Below are 21,044 nucleotides of genomic sequence, written 5' to 3'. Positions count from 1 at the left end.
CTGAAGTATTAACAAAGTTTAAGTTTTCCCGATATACAAGTCCAAACTATTTAAAAGTTGTCTTTTAAACAATCTAAAGTTATAATCAAATATATTAAAATCTAGTTGATTGTAAACTTGTTTAGACCTTGCCCTACGTGTTCAAAATTACGAACAAAGCTATTTCAAATATTTGATGAATTTAAAAATTATAACCAAAACTCAATCAACGAGAAAATAAACATTTTTTTTAAATTTAAGTTTACTCGATAAAATCGGAAAAAAAGCAATATTACTTGTGTGTTTATTTTGGAAATATAGCTCATTATGACAAAATCACACAAAGTTCACCATTCTACGTTAGAAGTGCTTGTAATAATTCACCATATGATTATACAAACAAATCCACAACTCGCAATGATTTCAAAATATATTCTTTTTCAGTACAAGTACATTTAGTATTTCTTTCCCTTTGTACATTTTGTTTTACATATTAAACCATGTATTGTTCTTCTTGATGACAGAAAACCCACTTGAAACAAAAATGTATCTCGGAATGGTTAACTTGAAAATGTCCTAAAAAGATTGAAACGTTGTTCTATGCTTTAATAATAAAAATATTAAAACGCATACCAGCCATGTTTTGTTTGTTTTATAATCTGTTATGGTAAATACTTACCTGCAAAAACGTGTTAGCATACATCGTAACATGAAAGTGAATAAAACAGGTCAGCAATTAGTTTCACTTTGTTTAGTGTAATTTTTTTTTTTTAATACATTCAAGCAATGAACACTATCAAGAAATCAAAGCTAATTTCGGTTACTCGTTCTGCTCCTTTTTAAGGCCATATTCATGTAGGTTATTATGGTACCGTTAATGCAAAAATACCCTATCGTTCGATCTGATTTTGTGAACTTCTCACACAGTTCAAGGTCTATTTCGCCATTTCACATATATTATAATTTAAAATCAAATCATTTACATGTATATACACGCTTTTAATGTTGTCATAATAGATGAAAAACAATATTAAGTTACAGCGGTCTGGTAATAAATATACATATAAAATAAACAATGAACTGTAGTGATAATTTCATTAAGTAAAATTTGTATCCATAATTTTATGCAAAATCCAAAATAACAACCACCTTTATATGTATGTCTCATTATAGTTACCGGTCCAGGTTGTCATACGGACATGTTTATTGTTTGTTTCCTTTGTAATTTCGCGTAAAGCTACACGAAGGCTATTTGCGTTAGTCGTCTCTAATTTAGCGGTATAAGACTAGAGGGAAAGCTGCTAGTCATCTCCACCCACCGCCAACTGTTGGGTTACTCTTTTACCAACGAATAGTGGGATTGGGCGTCACATTATAACGCCCACACGGCTGAAACGGCCAGCACGTTTGATATGACGGAGACTCGAACCCACGACCCTCAGATTACGAGTCGAACGCCTTAACCAACCTGACAATGCTAGGCCGCCAACATATTTAATGCTACACATCCCACAAGGGCGCACGCACTCAGCTTCCTACCCTTATTTGATTTTTCTACAATTTTTCGTGACGTCTGACAAGATTAATATCGGCGTTTGGATTTTGTTCGATAAATGGGATATTCCCAACGCAATTGGGTATTACTGCCACATACATTATCCGTTATGACAACCTGGACAACAAATGCGATATTTAATTCATTGTTGTTTTATGGTGCTGATTTAATGGGTTATCAGCAATTACTGTAAAGTTTGTTCATATTTATAGGTAGAAATGACTAAGGATATTATTGTCATTTGTGCAATATTTCTGAAGTTCACATAATATGAATAACTTGGTGTTAAAAACAAAATGTGAAATCAATCTTTATTGCTAAATATAATGTGGACAGTTTTAATACAAATTAACTTTTTCATGTGTTGGTACAATAGTTGTACAGAAGGTCTAATAGAAGCTATAAACTTATCTGATTTGCATCGGCAAAAGCTTCTGTGATGATTTACGATGACCTGAATGAACGATGGATTCACAGTAGTTCATCGAGTGGTCTTTCTAAAGTCCATATCTACAATCATGTTGCCAATAATGCATTCAGGGTGGTGGGAAGAAAACTACAAGACCATGAAGTATGTATACATTTATACGAGTTGATATCTTCAAAATAATTTTAATTTTTTTTTATGTTTCATAATGTTTGATCTCATTTCTGACCCAGGAGAAAACAGGCTTGTTGAGCATATGTGTGAGGACGTTATTCTAATCTTTGGAAGACCCTCGACCTGAGCCGTGTATGGTAGCTCTAAATGTAGAATGTACGTTGGACCTTGTCCTTTTATATAATCTCGTGCGCATTACTGATATATTCAACATAACATATGTTATAGTACTTACTTCAAAAGATTAAATTTGATATTTTGAATGTGGAAAAGACATATCTACAGTCAATTTGATTTTTTATCAAACATTTAGGTTCATTGGTTTCTGATGGCTTGCCAGATTTTGAAACTATTTTAAAACTGCATCACAAAACATTTTTCGAGATTCTGCATTTTGTTACAAATGGTGTAAGTAAGTTTTGGACATTTACATATTCCACTGAAGTTTGTTTTTGAGCATTTTTCTAGGTAATTAATAATATTATCTGATTAGATAATTTCATTAAAATCTCCACCGAGAGTATTTGGTAATGTGGATGGCACAACACGAGTCGGAAAACCAAGTTGTGTTAATTAGAAAATTCCATATATGTGAAACATTTCTTTATTAAAATGTCCTGATAGAATTTAAATTAACCAATGATTAGTACTATTATTGTATTAAACAAATGTTGATAACTATTTCAGTATAGTTTAAACTAATTAAATTTGCTGTTTTGAAAACGTATATTTTCAGTTTTTGTTTCAATGTGCTATACTGCTGCTAATTTATTTAATGTAAAATGAGTGTATTTTATCATGCTTATTTGAAATGGTAATAAACTGGACATAAGTTCTGTGGTACTAATTATGTTAGGTATGGTATATAACCCATGGTATTGGCAACATTTTAAAACTACAATAGATTTCAGTGACAGTTATTATTGTGTTATGTACATATTGTGTCTCTATCTCTCCTGTGTGTGTGTGTGTGTGGATTGCAAATATAAGTATGTATGTATTGTTACAAGATATATTTTTAAAGCTCTAAGTTTAGAATAAGGGACTTTGAGAAATAACAAACACAAAGATGAGATTACAAATACAAGTGGACAATGAAACAACAATGAGATGGAATGTTTATTTTTTAACCAATAGAATGAATCATTCTGCATGTTAACATTTTTGGATCTGTGTTACATATTGAGTTGATTTTTACATTGGGATGGTGTAGATAGCATGAAGGCCTACAACAACTTATAAAGTGTAAAAACCTATAAAGAAATTTTAAAGAAAAAATAAAACTGATTTGTTGTTGTTACATAGACTGGGCATGGAATTATTTTTACCATATAATTAAAAGTTATCTTTGTTTTTGTTTTTCTTCTGTAAATATTTACATTTCTTTTAACCCTTGTTCTTCACATATAGGTGTTTTGGTGCACTCTGAATATTAGGTGCTTTTTATGAAATTTGTTATAAAAACTGTTTTGCTAAAGCCACACAGAGAATACAGTTAAAGTTTAAATTATATTAAAGGTCAGAATAGGGAAACACAAAGTATTATAAACATTGCAGCTGAACATGTTTCTGTAACAGGCCATATGTGTGACTGTTAGAATAAGTGAATTGTAGATACAGGTACAGGACAGAATTGTATCAGCAGGTTATTGTTAGAAGGATGAGGTATAACAATTGCAGGTCCAACTTTTGTCAATGGAGGTACCAGTTACACTTCCTTGGACTCTAGGTGGTAAGTCTGAGAGCTTATAGCACTAAAAACTGGGTTTTGATATTTTGTGTGTGAATACCACTGATTGTGTGATATTATCTTTACCACTGATATTGAATTCTGTATAGTTATTCTACTATCGTAATGCCAGATTCTCTTGATCGTTTCACATGAGCAGTAACATGCAAAAAGCTAAAATAAGTAATGTACTGATATATTTTTGTCACTTTCAGTCTATATCAACATCTATGTTGTTTTCCAACTTGCTAGGTGAAGAAATCACTCCTACAGTTTGTTAGAGCTTCAGAGAAGGCAACATAATGTTTTTCTCCACTTTCTAGGGGGGCTAGTAAACCACTGTAGAAACCGTGCATACTGGACTCCTTCTACAGATAAAACTGAAAGTTCTTTTTAACTTGGTAAGGTAGCCTTACAGCTGTCAAATGTATAATGTTTCTTGACAGGGTTTGAACCTCAAGTCTCAACGTAAAATTCGCTTAACAGCACGAGTACAACAAAAACAAACAAACCTTTCTTTAGATGCACTCATTCACCAAGATTCAAAGAGACCGACTCAAACCAATATTTACGCAAGTATAAACCATTCTCAGATCACACAAATTAATCATAAGTTCTTAAACTTATAGTGAAATCTTTGTCTCTCGTCAGAAATAATGCAATAAAAAAACTCTTTCATACCAATTCTAATTACCATCCAACCGGTCTGAAATAATTTACAACTAAAAAATTTGAAACTTAAGTTTTCATAAGCGCGACACTTCGAAATAATTAAGTAAAGATTTAGATTCATTCAAAGACACCATAATTGAAATAATAACATGAAATTATTGGTGGAATAATGTGAAGATGGAAACTCGGCCAAAGTTTAGTACAGTGCTTAACCCTTTTAGTACTGAATAATAACTTTTAATGTTTGGCACAGTGCTGAATATGCATGTTTGATACTTCAACTAATTACGGTATCAGTACTAAAAGAATGATATCTCGGCAATAACTTAACAAAAGCCCCTGAAATGTTCAGTGATTGTACCCAACACTAAATATGTTAAATTTAATACATAAGAATAACGGGAATAAATGAAGGTCGCCTGCCACTCTGAGCCTTCGAGTCGACTGTGGTTGTGGAGTACTCAACTGAACCTCAGCAAGGTGTTCACATAAGTCTTCAGAAACCACTGATGTGTCTCTTAGATAATATAATGGTTGTCATGACATGAAAGGTGGTATTCTGTATTTCAGTGACAAAACCTCTTCCACCAACCCCTGAACCAAATCATCAGTTCCAGCAACAACAGTCTGGTTATCAACAGATGGGGGACTCCATTCCTGATGATCATAAGTTTGGGTGAATTAAGTCATCTTCATTCATTGTAAGTAAAGCATTACATTGAAAGAAATGTTAAACTTACATTTAATGATAATTTAAACAAGTTTTGATCAAGAATGATGTTCAAGTATACATTAACATCACTAACACACTCCGATTTGTGGGATTTGTTTCCATTAGAATTCCTCTGGCTACTAAGTGGCTGCTTTGAAAACAAAAGTAAGTTTTATAGAGGATATATTTTTATTTTAATCTGTCAATCAGTTGAGTGACACAGTGTAGAGTTCACTTTTAAAATTGGGAGCACAAGTTGGTGTGGTGAAGCCATTCAGTGGTGTGTAGTTAGAGTTATGTTTCTGACAGAAGTGTTGCCTGATTCATATATTGAGTAGAGTGTTTTGAGTGTTCAGAACAAATACAAGTACTTTGGAATATTCTAGTGAGTGTTGCAGTCAGTGCAGAGGGAAAATGGCATTATTAATTTAGCTTTGTATTAAATTTTTTATTTTATTTTATATAATCATGGTTCTGCTACAATTATTGTTATGGTACAAAAAATAAATTTATAAAGTTTAATTAGAACATTTAAATAATTTTTTGTATTTATTTTAAATATTATACAAATATTATACAATATTATACAAACTGTAAGGTGTTCATTCTTAGTATAAATATCAGTTTTATCAGACTGATTTAGTTAACACTTTGGATTATCAGGCTGATTCAGTTAACACTTTAGATCTTTAGTAAAAATAGTTCATTAAAAACATTTAACTTTATATGTAGAACAGGTTTGTAATGTTTACATAAAGCGTACCAAAGTTTGTGAGAGTACGTGTAGCTAATCCAGAATTGTAGTAAACGTTAATTCACAGATTCAAGTGGGTTTTTTCCTCATGATGAGATACATGATTTATCAATTTGACCAAGTCCTTTAGCAGATGTTGGAATGTCTTGTTTTTAATATATTTTTTGTGTATTATGTAACACTGGTAATAAACTATATTGATGTAATACTGTTTTCACTTTTATAAACATTATTTTCAGTTTTCCTTTCAGTCTGCATGTTGCTTATCGTGAATTATGACTTGTTTTGATAAATGTTTTGTTCCACTTACCATTATTTTTTTTTTATTGCAGCACCAAAGAAGACACTGATGGAGAAAGAAGGCAAAGCTTAGTTCAGTACAGTAATAATTCAGGTGAATATTTTATCTGTGAAAAGTTCCTATATACTGGATTTTTTATTAATTCATTTAACTGTGAGATCCCCTTCAACATCAGCCAACTTTAAACTGATTCATAATAGAGATCTTGTCTCCTTGAGAGTCTTTAGCAAGGAAGAGAGAGAGAGAAAATAATGAAAATCAAAAAGTGTTTTAAGAACACTACTTTTCATACTGATAGTAGCAGTGCTTTAATTAATTTTTATTTAATAAAGTAATGCAGCAAAGTACATAGAGTAATAACATGTGACAATCACAATTGCTTTGACATTTGTAGCAACTTGGCATGAACCGTTAAAATGTCATCCATCCACAGAATATGATTCCCATGGGGGAGAAAAAAAAAATTCTGAGGAAGTGATCAACGAATCTCTGTGCAGAAAACAAGACATAACATGTCATTTGCTAGAAGGAAATCTTGCTTATCTGTTGGTTGTGTAAACTAATATGGTCATGAACATAAGAGTTAACTATGTATGTTAACTAACCCTGAAAGAGAGGATGTGATAAGTGGGTGTGGCAAAAGAAGTCTTATTTTCTATTTGATGTTACTGTTACCAGTCAAGATTGAAGACTAATAAAAATATGCTTTTCTTCAGCAGTAGCAACATTGATTACTTCACATTAAGTTTAACACTACCTGACTATAGCACTTGTACATTATTCGTAGGTTATAATCGATTCTCTTAGTTACATATCTATGAATACGTAATGTTAAAATGACCCTGCTCAGAACTGATATGTTTAGAGATCTGTTGTCGGGAATCACATCTGAGCACTAAATGGGGTATCACTGTACTTTTATAATCTGTTGTTTCAGATTACATTGTTCCTTCATCAGATTGAAATGTTATGACAGAAAGAATGACAAATTGTTTATTTGGATCTGCATGTGTTTTGATAAATATTTATATGAAACTGTTACAAGTGCTGAGATCAAACTGTAAAATAATTAATGATTTTTAATTTTGAATAACATTCTTTTACTTGCTATGAAAATGGCTTACTGAAAAATATATTAACCCTTTTGCAATGGGTCAAAGGCCATGTCATTGTGTTTATTGATTTGCATTCAAAAATTTTTTTTTTATTTACATCAGTAAGTTTGGAATAAAATTGTAGATTATAATTCAAACTTTAGTATTATATACGAGTTAATTTCTTAATTTAAAAATACATTTCAAAATAACACACTTAAATTTAGATTGTATTAAATTATGTGGTATGTTGAATGCAGTACTGTTCAAAATTAGATGTTTGTGATGTCAAAATATTAAGTCTATAGTTTTGTACAAACTGGGAACTCAAATTTGTAATATCAACAACTTAGAATGTAAAATCAAACATAATGGTCCCATTTACCTCTTTCCATATTTGAAAACATACACACTTACTTTAATGTATGACATGTGAATCAACATCTTACAATGTCCCCCTAAAGGTCTTCTTACCTATTTTAACCTGTGAAATATTTACCACATTCTTTTGAATCAAGATTACAGGACAGGTAGGTTGTGTCTTTTAATCTGCTTAAAGTTTTATATTTTTAAAAATCAAAATACATCTTAGTTATTTAGCCTAATGAATTATTATAGGATTCTATGGTATCAGTATAGTTATTTATGAAGTTTTTGTTCATTCAAATGTGTGTATATATATACACCCCCCCAAAAAAAAATAAAAGGAAAAATGTTGATATCCTGCAATGTAGAAAGGCTTACCAACTGAGTTCAAATGTCGTAGTGAGAAGAAATAATTGTTTGCTTCACTTCTGGAGTTATTGTTCTATATTTTAAGAAGAATAAGTTTAATGATTTATTTTATAAAAAGTAATCTATATACATGTATATAATGTGTAATAATTGAGATGTGACCATATATTACAAAATACTAGTGCACTAAGGAAGACTAAAGGTCAGTTTCCCATTATTGGATATGGGACATAAGTACATGAGCACTGGGTCAAGTTATGCAACATATAGTGTTATGAGACTTAAGCTACTTGGACTAAACATCTGTATTTTGGTGTTATTATATATAGTCATTGAAAAAATATAACTTATATTTGTTTCCTAATTTTTATGATGGTTACGAGATTGGTCAAATTACAAACCTCACATAGTTAGATTATAGAGAATAATATAAAATATGAAGTTTTACTGAAAAAACATTTGAAATATATTGAAATGTATTTAGTAGATTTTAAAGATTATACAAATAATATTTGAAATTTCTGGATGATTAATAGTTTTTTTTTAATCATTGTATGAAATCACTTAGTTCTTAGACTCAAGTAAAAGACTCAATATTTTCACAAGCAAATCTTTATTAAAATATTTCATTAAAAATCAGATATCAATGATATCAAATCAATTATTTGAACAAAATATTTGCAATCTTTACTAAAAGTCAACTACAATTTGTAAAAATAAGATACATGTGCTGTGTAAAAAGCTATGGTGCAAATATGTAGATTAACTTGTGTATATTATACCAAGTCCATCACAAAAGGGTTAATATATTCATATCATTTTTGTTCACCACGAAACACTGAAATAACATAAGTATTTATGTAAATTGATAAGTTTGGTTATCTTTGCATATTTGAAGTCTAAATCCTTGAGCAAATCCTTCATCATAGTTGTAATTAGTATGAATATTAATCACAACTATTACTTCAGACTGTAGTACTCACTTATCCACAGAACAAACAGCTGGCACCTTGGTATACTACTACCAAAACTTTTTTGTATATGCACAAAATTACTGAATGAGCTCTTACCCCATCACTTACTAAAATTCATTATGCTTGAATGTGTTGCTAAGTTACATCAAACCATTTAGTGGGTTGTTGGATAAATTTTAAATTGAATTATCACATATGTATTGTCTAATAAGAATAATTACCTTTTTTAAGTTTATTTTATTCAAATAAAAGAAATATATACATATATCAGTTAGATGGACTTTATTTTATATGAATTTTTGTCCCCATATTTCTGAAGTCTCATCAGAAGCAGTATTTCAATAGAAACTGTCGCTATGCCAACAGTGAGATACTGTTATTGTACACCAAGAAGCTAGTTCTATCCTACATCCTTGGTCTCATACTGGAACTCGTAGCCTTCTGCTTCTCTGATTTTTTTTACTTAGCTTGCCATATTTTTGGATGATTTTGTCCAGCTCTTTCCACTGCCTGTCTTTGTTTGTGATTCTTTTATCCCAGATGAGAATCATTCAAACTTGTTTTATCCTTTGCTGTTCTGGAATGTGGATTTTGTCTTTTACTCCAGTTGTTTCTACTTGTTTACAGGCAAGTATATTTTCTTCTCCTGACCCTTTAATCCAATATTTGTCTTTATAAAGATTCTCTTCTATCTTTTATCGACTCTCAGTTGCCTTGTCTTCCCTTCTACCAGCTTGTTTTCTTTGTTTGACTCTCTCTCTCTCTCTTCACTTTTATCTTCTTATTAAATGCTTTCTTTGTCTGTCCTTTTTTTGCACACCTTTCGGAGGTTTTCATCATGATCCCTACAACTTGTTGCAAGAGCCTTAAACCTCAAAATTTCTTTTTGTATCCCTTGCTGATATTTGTGCTCATGCAGGTTTTTTGTCTATTTCAGCTTCATCTTGACTTTCATTCCTACATAATTCCCAAACCCAAGGCTCCTACTTTATGTCTTATGTTTGAGATTCTTTTTTCTTAGACCTTCAGTCTCTTGAATGTCTTATTTTGGTTTAGATACCTTTTTCTACTTTGATTCTCTCTCATGCCATTAGTCTGATTGTGTTATATTTTGATTTGTTAACTGTTTGCTAGCTGCCCTCCTTACACTATCTTTCTAAGGCTCTCTACAGTGACCCTGAAAGCTTTACTGCAGAAGGTCACATCTACCTGTTATTCACATTGACTTCAATTCCTTTCTCAGTAGCTGTTTGCTTAATGTTGTTTCTGGTACTTGGTTAGTTCAAATTCCTTACTCACTGGAGTTATACTCTATCAGTCTTATCTCAGGAAACGTTTTAGTTTCTTTAAAAAACAACAACAAATATAGTTGAGACATCTCATCAGAAATCATATTTTCTCATTTTGGTTATCCTTATACTGAATTTTACTCATCTGGTGGTCTTTTCTTGACATCCTTCTGAAGAGGATTGGAGATGAATTGTTTCTGGAACCACTCTTAACTCTGGTTTTGTGGGAGTTCTTCATCTTTGCACATCTGAGGATGTTTTTTGTAAAAAGCTTGTTAATGCTCCCCTTGAGGGGCTTTCTCTATCATTCAACTGTCAACCTCCTTTTATTGTATTCCAGTTTTTACTCTCCTCTTTAGGCCCTTTAATGCCTGGAAGAGGTTGTGTTCTCTTTCTAGGCAATGGTAGCAGTGGAACAAATACATAACATTATCTGAGGTTTTACTCCAATCATTTTGTAGTTCCTAAAAGATACAGGAACAGTTGTCAATTCTATATCTGTTGCATGTGAATCAATTCCTTGTCATTCTTTGGTTCAGAATGTAAGATTTCTTCAATCCAAGGTAGGTTGTGGATAACCATTGTAGATGTTGTTTTTCATATTTCAGTTCCTTTATTTCTCCTTTTCTTCTACAGTAGTCAAGTTTCCTATCAAGTTAGTTACATCACTGTGGGTCAAGTGGACATTGTACTGAAAATCTACTTGTATGGTTAGCATTTCAACTTCTGTATCGACAGTTATCTCTTCTAATCTTATTTTGGGAGGTATCTTCTGCCTCATCGTTACTTCTGCTTTGGGAGTTTACCTATTTGTATTAGCTGGTCAACTTTCAATGTCATTATTTATCCATACTCACTATCTGATTCCTTCATTTGTTGTATTAGCTGGTCAACTTTTGATGTCATTATTTATATGTACTCACTATCTGATTCCTTCATTTGTTGTATTAGCTGGTCAACTTTTGATGTCATTATTTCTATGTACTCACTATCTGGTTCCATCATTTGTTGTATTAGCTGGTCAACTTTTGATGTCATTATTTCTCATGTACTCACTATCTGGTTCCATCATTTGTTGTATTAGCTGGTCAACTTTTGATGTCATTATTTCTCCGTACTCACTATCTGGTTCCATCATTTGTTGTATTAGCTGGTCAACTTTTGATGTCATTATTTCTTCGTACTCACTATCTGGTTCCATCATTTGTTGTATTAGCTGGTCAACTTTTGATGTCATTATTTCTCCGTACTCACTATCTGGTTCCATCATTTGTTGTATTAGCTGGTCAACTTTCAATGTCATTATTTATCCATACTCACTATCTGATTCCTTCATTTGTTGTATTAGCTGGTCAACTTTTGATGTCATTATTTCTATGTACTCACTATCTGATTCCTTCATTTGTTGTATTAGCTGGTCAACTTTCAATGTCATTATTTATCCATACTCACTATCTGATTCCTTCATTTGTTGTATTAGCTGGTCAACTTTTGATGTCATTATTTCTATGTACTCACTATCTGATTCCTTCATTTGTTGTATTAGCTGGTCAACTTTTGATGTCATTATTTCTATGTACTCACTATCTGGTTCCATCATTTGTTGTATTAGCTGGTCAACTTTTGATGTCATTATTTCTCCGTACTCACTATCTGGTTCCATCATTTGTTGTATTAGCTGGTCAACTTTTGATGTCATTATTTCTCTGTACTCACTATCTGGTTCCATCATTTGTTGTATTAGCTGGTCAACTTTTGATGTCATTATTTCTCCGTACTCACTATCTGGTTCCATCATTTGTTGTATTAGCTGGTCAACTTTTGATGTCATTATTTCTTCGTACTCACTATCTGGTTCCATCATTCCTTGAGTGAGCTATGCTTTCTTCATATTTCTAACACATCAAGCTTCTGGTTTCTAAAGTTCTCTTCCTTCATGACGAGTTCCATTGTCTTATGTGGACTTTAGCCTCACTAGATTTGTTTCTTCCTTGGCGATGCACTCATTTATGTCCTTTTCAGTAGACTCTTGCAAATCATTGGACTATGTCCAGAGATTCACTAATTTCTCTCAACTCTCTCCTTCAATATTTTCATTTCTTGCTGTCAGGATGGCTCATTCAAACCCATGAAAACCATCAGTATAATTTCATAGAAAAGAAAACTATAAATCAACTTCACATGAAAAGATATTAATTCTATAAACAACCCAAAACAAGACAACAACATCAAACTTCTAAAAGCAGATAAGGGCAATGCTATAGTTGTAATGAACACAAATGAATACATTCAAAAAATGAACATCTTATCAGATACAAACAAATTTAAACTAATAAACACAAATCCAACAAAAACACATGAAAACCAATTGAACAAAATATTTCTACAAATGAAAAACCAACCCAACATTTATTCTTATCTTCACAGGACAAACTCGTGCACATCACAAACATGTGGCACCCCAAACCTCATAAACTCAACTGTCCACTGTGACCAATGATGTTGACCTATGAATCATTTAACTATGTTAAATACATATCATGAGCATTTTCTAAATATGTAACATCAGTCGTCTCCTTTTACAAAGACTCTTTTTACTTTAAATATATTCTTAATCAACCAAATCATAAAGCCTTAATGGTCAGTTGTGATGTAATCTCCTTCTTCACAGAAGTCCCAGCAACTGAAGTCTGCAAGATTGCTTTAGAACTTTATATCCAAGACACCAACCCATTGATACACATCCCCAGCAACAAGTAGCAACCCTTATAGAATTCACTACCACCAAAACTAACTTTACGTTTAATAACCAAAACTACCTATAAATAAATGGCCTAAGTATGGAGAATCCTGTGTTACCAGTTTCAGCCAACATTTTTATGACAAGGATTATATCTCAAGCAATCAGTTGAACCTTACACCCACTATTATACTTCATGGATTTAGTGAGTATTCATTAAATTTGTCTTTCTCTTTTCTACTAAAGCGGGGAACAGTCATCCACCTACCCCACCCCAACAGAATGGTCATCAACGTACTTCTTCGGGGCCTGCTGCTCCTCCAGCCCCACATCCTCCCCCCATGCCAGTAATGTCAGCTGTTCCTCCGCCACCTCCTCTTAATACAAAAGCTCCACCTGCCCCACCACCTCCACCCATGAGTGGGGCACATACTTTGCCATGCACAGGACCAAGTTCAGAAAGTGGTGGTATCGGGGGAACGTCGCTAGCAGCTGCACTACAAGGAGCTAAACTTCGGAGAACTTCTTGCAGGGTTTGTTTTAAGAGTAACAAACAATTACCGCTGGTTAAAATTTTGATGAATTTTTTTTTCTAAGTTATTGTTCAGAGAAGAAATAACAACTGTTTTTGGTCAATTTTCAAAGTGTGGTTTTCTGTCAGATTGGGATGAAATAATGATCCTAACACAATAAAACTAGTTTGTATTTCTGTCTCGATTGATGATAAATAAAACACAATCAACTCATACTATTAAAATATCATCGTAGTGGGAAACAGCATGTAAAGCACAACCTTCTTTTACTGTAAATATTCACAAAAATAAACGTGTTTGAGTGTTACTTGAGGTGTGGTACATATATTTGATTTCTAATTGTAGTGCTAGTTGAGGTGTGGTATGTATATTTGTTTTTCCAAGTGGAGTATTACTTGATGTGGTATATATATTTGTTTTTGTAACTGGAATGTTAATTGAGGTATGGTACGTATATATTTGTTTTTGTAACTGGAATGTTAATTGAGGTGTGGTACGTATATATTTATTTTTCTAACTGGAGTGTTAATTGAGGTGTGGTACATGTATATTTATTTTTCTAGCTGGAGTGTATTATGAGGTGTGGTATTTTTTCCTGGTTTGAGGATTATTTGTCATGCTGTTAATGTAACCAAACTGATTTAAAGATTTTTTTTATATAAAGAGTTCTGTAGGAGGAGGTAACTGTGAATCAGTCCGTCCTGGCCCAGTAAACTTAATGGATGAAATATCTAAAACGTTTGCTAGAAGGTGAGACATGCTAACACTAGAAGTGATATATATTTCTCTCAACTTTAAACGCTTGCCAGAAGGTGAGACATGCTACCTCAAGAAGTAACATATATTTCTCTCAACTTGTACACAGATTATGTACAGAAATATAATAATATATCTGCTATGAACAAAGTATTTTTTGTGAACTTAAAAGTATTTGATAATTCAGAGTATAAAATCAGATTTGAATATGGTTCAAAGTTTTGTAATTTTTTACCACATGTTGTCCTTGGATTTAATTTGGCAAAACTATAATTGTTGCAATAGAATTCCATGAACTTATGAATTGCCCTAATTGCATTCAGTTACTATGAAATGTAAAATAAATATTGCAGTTTAGATTAGGCTTAGCATGGTTAAGGCACTTTGTAGTTGGAGGGTCGCTACTTGGAATTCCCCTCCTACCAAACACTCTCACCCTTTCAGCTGTGATGGCATTATACAGTAACAGTTGATCCTACTATTCATTGGTAAAAGAGTAGCCCAAGAATTGGCAGTGGGTAGTGATGACTAGCTGCCTTCTTTCTAGTCTTACACTATTAAATGAGGGAAAATGCAGATAGCCCTTGTGCCAAAATTCAAAAACAAACAAACACTTTATTATAGCAGTCTTATTTAAATAAATACTTTAAGTGGTTTTAATATTAAATGATGTATTGAGACAACAAGAGAGGTATGTTTTATATGTCCTGTAAAATTATTTTAAGATAATTCAAAAGTCTGTTATCTTTCTACTCAGTTGTTGTGTTGTTACGATCATTGTAAAAAATTTTTTGGAGATTTTCCAAGTTTAACACAAAATTTCACAGCAAGTTGTTGCTCCTTCAGGTCATTCATTCTGAAATCCGCCAAACGAAAAATCGCACTTCACTTAAAACCGCGTAGCTAATACACAAATGAAGATATCTGCAATCGGAAATGGCGTCGTATCTGCTGATCTGTGCGAACCTAGCGACACCAAGCGGATTCCACTGGAACCAACTGAAGCCAGGCAATTCAAACAGTCCGTGTATTTTTTGAACAGACCTCGTAAATGGACAGCACACAGTCCACTTGTTTTAAAATAATATATTTAAAATAAATCTAATCTATGGACAAATATTATTTACATTATAGGATATTGCATATGTTTCTAAAACTAAATAATTCTCTTTTTCTTCTGTTATCACAATATAATCAGTGATAAGTACATTTAGGTTACTCTGCAAGTTAATACAATTGTATATAAAGCTTTCAGTTGTTCTCTTTTCCATCAAAAGTTCACACAAGCTAGTTCAACTGCATTACAACTTGGTTGTTGTTATTTTCTCTAATCTGTTTCTTATTGCACAATCTGCAGTAGATTAATTTATGTTACACTGTGGGTTACCACAGTTACATCAAGAACTCTATATAACTCTCCTTTAAATTGAAGTCATTGCTTGCAGGTTCAGTTACTTTAGAATGTACTTTGACAATACAAATTATTATTGTTATTTCTGTTATACTGTGAAAAGCATTTGAAAGTGTAGCCTGTTATGGCTAAGCTAACAATCACACGGTCTGACTTCACTTTTACTACCTTAACCTTTTGCATTCATTTGGTTGCCTGTATACATATTTACCAACTGAAGCCTAGAATTTTCTGCAGACAATTAGGTACTATGATACAATAATATTCACTTAAGGAAATGAGAAAAATACAGCAGGTTCAACTACCATAACATCAATTTATTATGCTATTGTAAAACAGTTGAACAACAGACACAACATGATTTGTACCAAGTAACATTAATTTTGTCATAACTATCACTTTTATGAAAATAATTAAGTTTAAACAGTTATAAAAACTAAATAATTATTAAATATTAAATAAATTAATAAATATTACACAACATTAAAATAGTTAAACAATTAAAAACAAAAAAAATAGTGTACATATGTTAACATTATGCATTATTTTTACATTATACATAAGTGCCAAGAACTAAGACTTGGTTACTTAAACATCTGTACTGATGGAGCCACATTAATAACAGGGAAGTATATCAAATTTACTGTATAAATTCTGTATAAAGTATAAATTCTTTGCAGTATATATAAACATGCTTTTGAGGTGTAATGCATGCCTGAAGGAATGCTGGACAATACAGTGGAAATGGCAAATTTCATAAAATCACAATCAACAAATTCCAGTTTATTTCAAGCCTTTTTTGAAGAATGATCAGTGCACACAATTGTCCTTTGATCCTTACTGAAATTAGACAGCTTTCACAGGGCAAAATCCTTGTCAGCCAAGAGTGGAAATCCTAGTTACTTCAACAGTCTCTTTCCACCTTATTAGATGTATGGATTTATAATCTAGCTTATGTAGCAGACATTTTTCTCAAATATCAGTAACCTAATTTATGTCTCTAAAAGCTCAGTATAACAATTTTCAACCAGCAAGATTTAGTTGGATCTATTACAAAAAGTTCTGGGATAAGTCTTTGAAAAACAACCAAACTGAATCTTTCAGTACTCCATGATTTCCTGGCAGAAAATTAATTTTGAGTGGATCAGTGCACTAAAACCAACATAACTGCACATCTAAAAGGACATTGCACAACATTTAGGAAATAATTTCCAATGATGTCATGATAATGACTGGATACACAACCTCTTTCATAGTACCAATATGTCATTGCAAATATTATGTATACAATGAGACACTAACTGGAGTCTCTTGTGATTATGAACTGAAAATAAGTTTGAGAAATGTCACTGATCAATATTTGGCTCAGTTTAAGAAAATAAGTACCTTCTGCTGGCAGGAAAAGCTAATGCAGTTTCATTACTATTTTCCACAACATACTTGTGTATGATAGCATTTTCCTCATGTGTACATCTGAAAACCAAAATTAGAAGTAGACTGAATGCCAAACCAAACCTGAGACTCTCTCTCTGTCTTCATTAGTTTTGGACTTCCAAGAGATGTAATGATCAATGCAACTTCATCCATCATAGTGTGAATTATAACTTCACGACTCATCATGAGAAATGGAAAGGTGATGGGGAATATATATTTTTTTTTAAATTAAATAGTTTGTTGGTCTATTTAATTTAAATAAATTAAATCAAAGTGATGCAAGTTATGAAAGCAAAATCTTGGAATAGTGTTGTTTTCATAGTTTAATAATAAAAGTGTTGTAAGAAAAACTAATTTCATATCTCTAAGATTACTGTTTTTTATAACTTGTACTCAAGTAAGATAGAAAATCACTGGAAAACATTAATTTTTAGGAGGGAAGGTGAAAGATTTGGCATTTTAATGTAAGGCGTTCTCAAGATATTAAAGTTTGTGAACCACTAGTATAAGAGAAACTATGCCTGAAGGAATTTTTTATATTACTTCAACAGTTAACCTGTTCAGTATAGTGAATACAATGTCTTATTAATGAAATTATTAGTATGCAGAACAAAGAGTTTTAATAGTTTTCAATTTTGATTATTTCAAGATTTGGAATCTTTTTTTAGACGAATTGCTCAGTAATTTAAAATATGGTTTGTTGTATTACGACTACCTTTTAATAAGGTTCTTTACTCTGCACACAAATTTTTTTGATTTTGTGACTTGTATGCTTAACCCACAACTGCATAACCTGGATTTGAAATAAATTAACATGTAACTTATAAGTTGAAACTAACAATTACACCTACTAACCCACCTGTTACACTTTGTCTAAGCTTGCTTTGTTATGTACTACGACTTTCATTGTATGTATCTAATCTAAAACATCTTTGGTGTGAAAAAAAAGTGCAGTTAAAAGAAGATTGAGCTGACCACTTAAAGAGATGAACTCAAAATTGCTGACCAAATTGATAGCTACACTTATAGTATTGATAAGAATCTTGTAGCAAATGTTCATTCAGTTATCCAGGTTCTAGTTTGTGTTCAATTTGGGGCATTAATAATGGGTGAAATAAAATGTGTGACATTTCTTATTGGAAATCATGACTTTTTTGCCAGTACATATCAAGAAACCACAGCAAGCAAGAAAGTGATACTTGATAGTTACCTACATTATTACCTGTAAGATTGCAACCTTATTATTCATAACAGACCTATACTTTATAGAACTAACCAGATCTGTTTAAAATATTAGGGTTGTTTTAGAAAGAAAATTAACTCAATAACTTCATTCCATGGTGTTACTATAAAAGTAGGTTAACAGTTTGTCATCATGCACTTGGAACAAACATACCAAACATTATTATTTACACCAGTTGTCCAAGCTAATATACAATACTACATGTTCTTTAATGAAAAGAACTTCATAACATTTAGCAAATTTGTATTTAGTAGTTGGAAAATATTAACCATCCACCTCTATGATTCTTTTGAAAACTTGAATTAGAAACTGGTAGTCTAGTTTGCCTTGCCTAACTCGTATATCTGCACATACTTTCACTGTATCATTTTGTTGCTGTAAATCAGTTGTATTGTGGCAAAGATAACAAAATTACCCACTTTTACTATAAGATGAAGCTGTAGTAAAAAGTTTAAACCAATAAGTTGGGCAAGTTTCTGCTTGCGTGTGTGTAAAAGTTTGTCAATTTAAGCAGTTTTGTTTGATAAATTTGCACATGTGACTTGTATCTAGCACAACTTTGATACTGAATTTTAAGATATAAAGATCAATCAGTGAACCAGATTTGAAAACAATCCATAAAAGTTCTGTTTTTAAAATAAATAAAACTTGTGTATGTTTAGTGTGAAGAAGAAAGGTATGAATAAATTTGATTAAAATTGGACATTTTATATCTTGTGTCTTTTGTTAATGGATTGCTTTGAAATTTAATGTTTGATAGTTTAGGTTACCACAGTCCAAGCTACAGAAAGTGAAAATCTGTATCACTCATTAATAACACAGTGTGTCCTGCAGGTTTTTTCAGTCACATGATACACCGTGTCTCTTGATATTACCTTTTCTTACCTAACCCTTTGACCAATGAGTCATAAAAGTGGTTATCTTGTATGGCTACCTTGTTTACTAATTAATTAGAAAATTGGGAAATTATTTATTGAGGTGTATTATTGTAAAGCAGCAGTATATTAAATGTTAGACAGCTTTCAGCCAATGATAAAAACTTTGTTTTATATAAAATGTTCCATATTAAAGATATGAGTAAATTCCACTAATTTACCTATGAACCTATGAAGAAGCAACACGTATTTGTATGTGCAGTGTTTAACACTTGTGGTTTTAAATTAATATATTGCATCTGGATTGACTCATCAGATGGTGGTTATTTTACACTAAAGGTAAATGTTTTTTTCATTTTCCATAGACTGATTTTAAATCATTAATAAATTTACTTCTTTCATCCTTTCATTCCATTAACGTAACTTTTGGAATAAGATCTGCTTTAATAAAGTGCTTGTTGTGTTTCCCATTATGATATCCATTGCAACAAGTCTAAAGTACCTATATAGCAATCATAATTATGCCATTAGTTACCTTCATATGTGAAATATACAATATAGTTAGCACAAAAGAAACTGAGAAAAGGTACATATGATCTATGAATTCATTCTAATCTTCATTCAGTTATAATTTTTGTTGTTAAACTTTCATGAAGGCAATTGAAACCTACTTCTAAATCCATTTTATAACATCAACCATAAAATTGTGTTTGTATACTTGTTTTAATGACATTTTATCTTAAATACAACAAAATACATCTTCAAAATTCACAATTGTGATTAGAAGTTAGACCTATAGTTAATTTTTTATCTTGAATGTTGCCTTTAAAACCTTTTCTCATTCATTTACAGAATTATGCAAAAGTCATTAGACTGTTTGCTGGTGAGCCATGTTGGAAAGCCCATTTTCGACCATCTGAGGAGCATCCAACAAGACAAAAGTATAGGGAACAGTTAGAAAAAAGGATTTCTTGAATGCCCTGTCTGAAAACCAATATTCATTTGAATGAAATGATGTTAAAAATAATTTCATGTATTTTAGTTTTCTTACCAAGCTTCAGTTTTTATAATGAGGAAATGACTGAGTTTAAATAAACCTTTCTTTTAATCATGTTACTTGTAACACTCTAACTTGCATAATAAAAGGAATATGATAAAGAAGGAATGTTATATGTGTGCCTTGACTAACTAAACAGTTTTGGTTGGGTTTGTATGCATTTAAGTGTAATCATTGATTTGATATATTTTTTAGATATGTTTCCATCTTTTGTCTTCTATTTACATATAGTTTTGTTTCACGTTTCTTGAAATATACAAGACTGTTATCCCGTGAGTGAGTTTCCCTCTGAAATTCTTTTTCATTCACAACATTTCAATAATTATCTTCAGGTGTTTCAGGAATAGAACTTCCCAATAATCAGTGAAATAAATGATTTGCTGCCATTTATGCTAAAGCCAACATTAAATGATACTTGTTTTGTTCGAATGTCTAATCTTGTACCAAAATGATTAGCCATGTACTTTTTATTAAAACACTGCATAAGATCAAACAATGTGTGCAAATCAGTATGTTCAAATTTCCCAAAGTAAATTTCAAACTCTTGATCAACCTGATTATATTACCAGAGCAAATGCTGGACCGATCAAAACATACATA

At 31.7% G+C, this 21,044-nt stretch overlaps 2 protein-coding genes across 20 annotated transcripts in view; one reads left to right on the top strand and one right to left on the bottom strand.

Annotated features, from left to right (window-relative positions):
• The window catches only part of LOC143225043 (uncharacterized), a 134,844-nt gene that overhangs the window by 63,155 nt on the left and 50,645 nt on the right, over positions 1 to 21,044 (bottom strand). The window lies entirely within an intron of this gene.
• Positions 1,569 to 20,548, top strand: LOC143225041 (uncharacterized). 8 transcript variants are annotated; one of them, XM_076453712.1, is made up of 7 exons: positions 2,014 to 2,105; positions 2,449 to 2,547; positions 5,107 to 5,237; positions 6,335 to 6,396; positions 13,382 to 13,668; positions 14,333 to 14,418; positions 20,240 to 20,548. In XM_076453712.1, the coding sequence occupies exons 3-7, from the start codon at positions 5,197 to 5,199 to the stop codon at positions 20,343 to 20,345; spliced, it is 582 nt and encodes a 193-aa protein (XP_076309827.1). In that variant the 5' UTR covers positions 2,014 to 2,105; positions 2,449 to 2,547; positions 5,107 to 5,196; the 3' UTR covers positions 20,346 to 20,548. The 8 variants fall into 8 exon arrangements, with proteins under 8 accessions (XP_076309821.1, XP_076309825.1, XP_076309827.1 ...); XM_076453708.1 differs by lacking the exon at positions 2,449 to 2,547 and adding an exon at positions 2,195 to 2,291; XM_076453714.1 differs by lacking the exon at positions 5,107 to 5,237 and adding an exon at positions 2,195 to 2,291 and having other exon boundaries at positions 2,449 to 2,543.

This window comes from Tachypleus tridentatus, chromosome 9, assembly GCF_004210375.1.
Source record: "Tachypleus tridentatus isolate NWPU-2018 chromosome 9, ASM421037v1, whole genome shotgun sequence".
Classification (NCBI taxonomy): domain Eukaryota; kingdom Metazoa; phylum Arthropoda; class Merostomata; order Xiphosura; family Limulidae; genus Tachypleus; species Tachypleus tridentatus.
This window is presented reverse-complemented; position numbering and strand designations above follow the sequence as displayed.

Excerpts from the sequence above, each read along its gene's own strand:
- LOC143225041 (XM_076453706.1), top strand. The coding sequence starts at position 1,993 with ATGAACGATGGATTCACAGTAGTTCATCGAGTGGTCTTTCTAAAGTCC. Across the intron at positions 2,106-6,334 it reads GAAAACTACAAGACCATGAA|CACCAAAGAAGACACTGATG; the intron begins GTATGTATACAT and ends TTTTTATTGCAG. Across the intron at positions 14,419-20,239 it reads TCTAAAACGTTTGCTAGAAG|AATTATGCAAAAGTCATTAG; the intron begins GTGAGACATGCT and ends ATTCATTTACAG.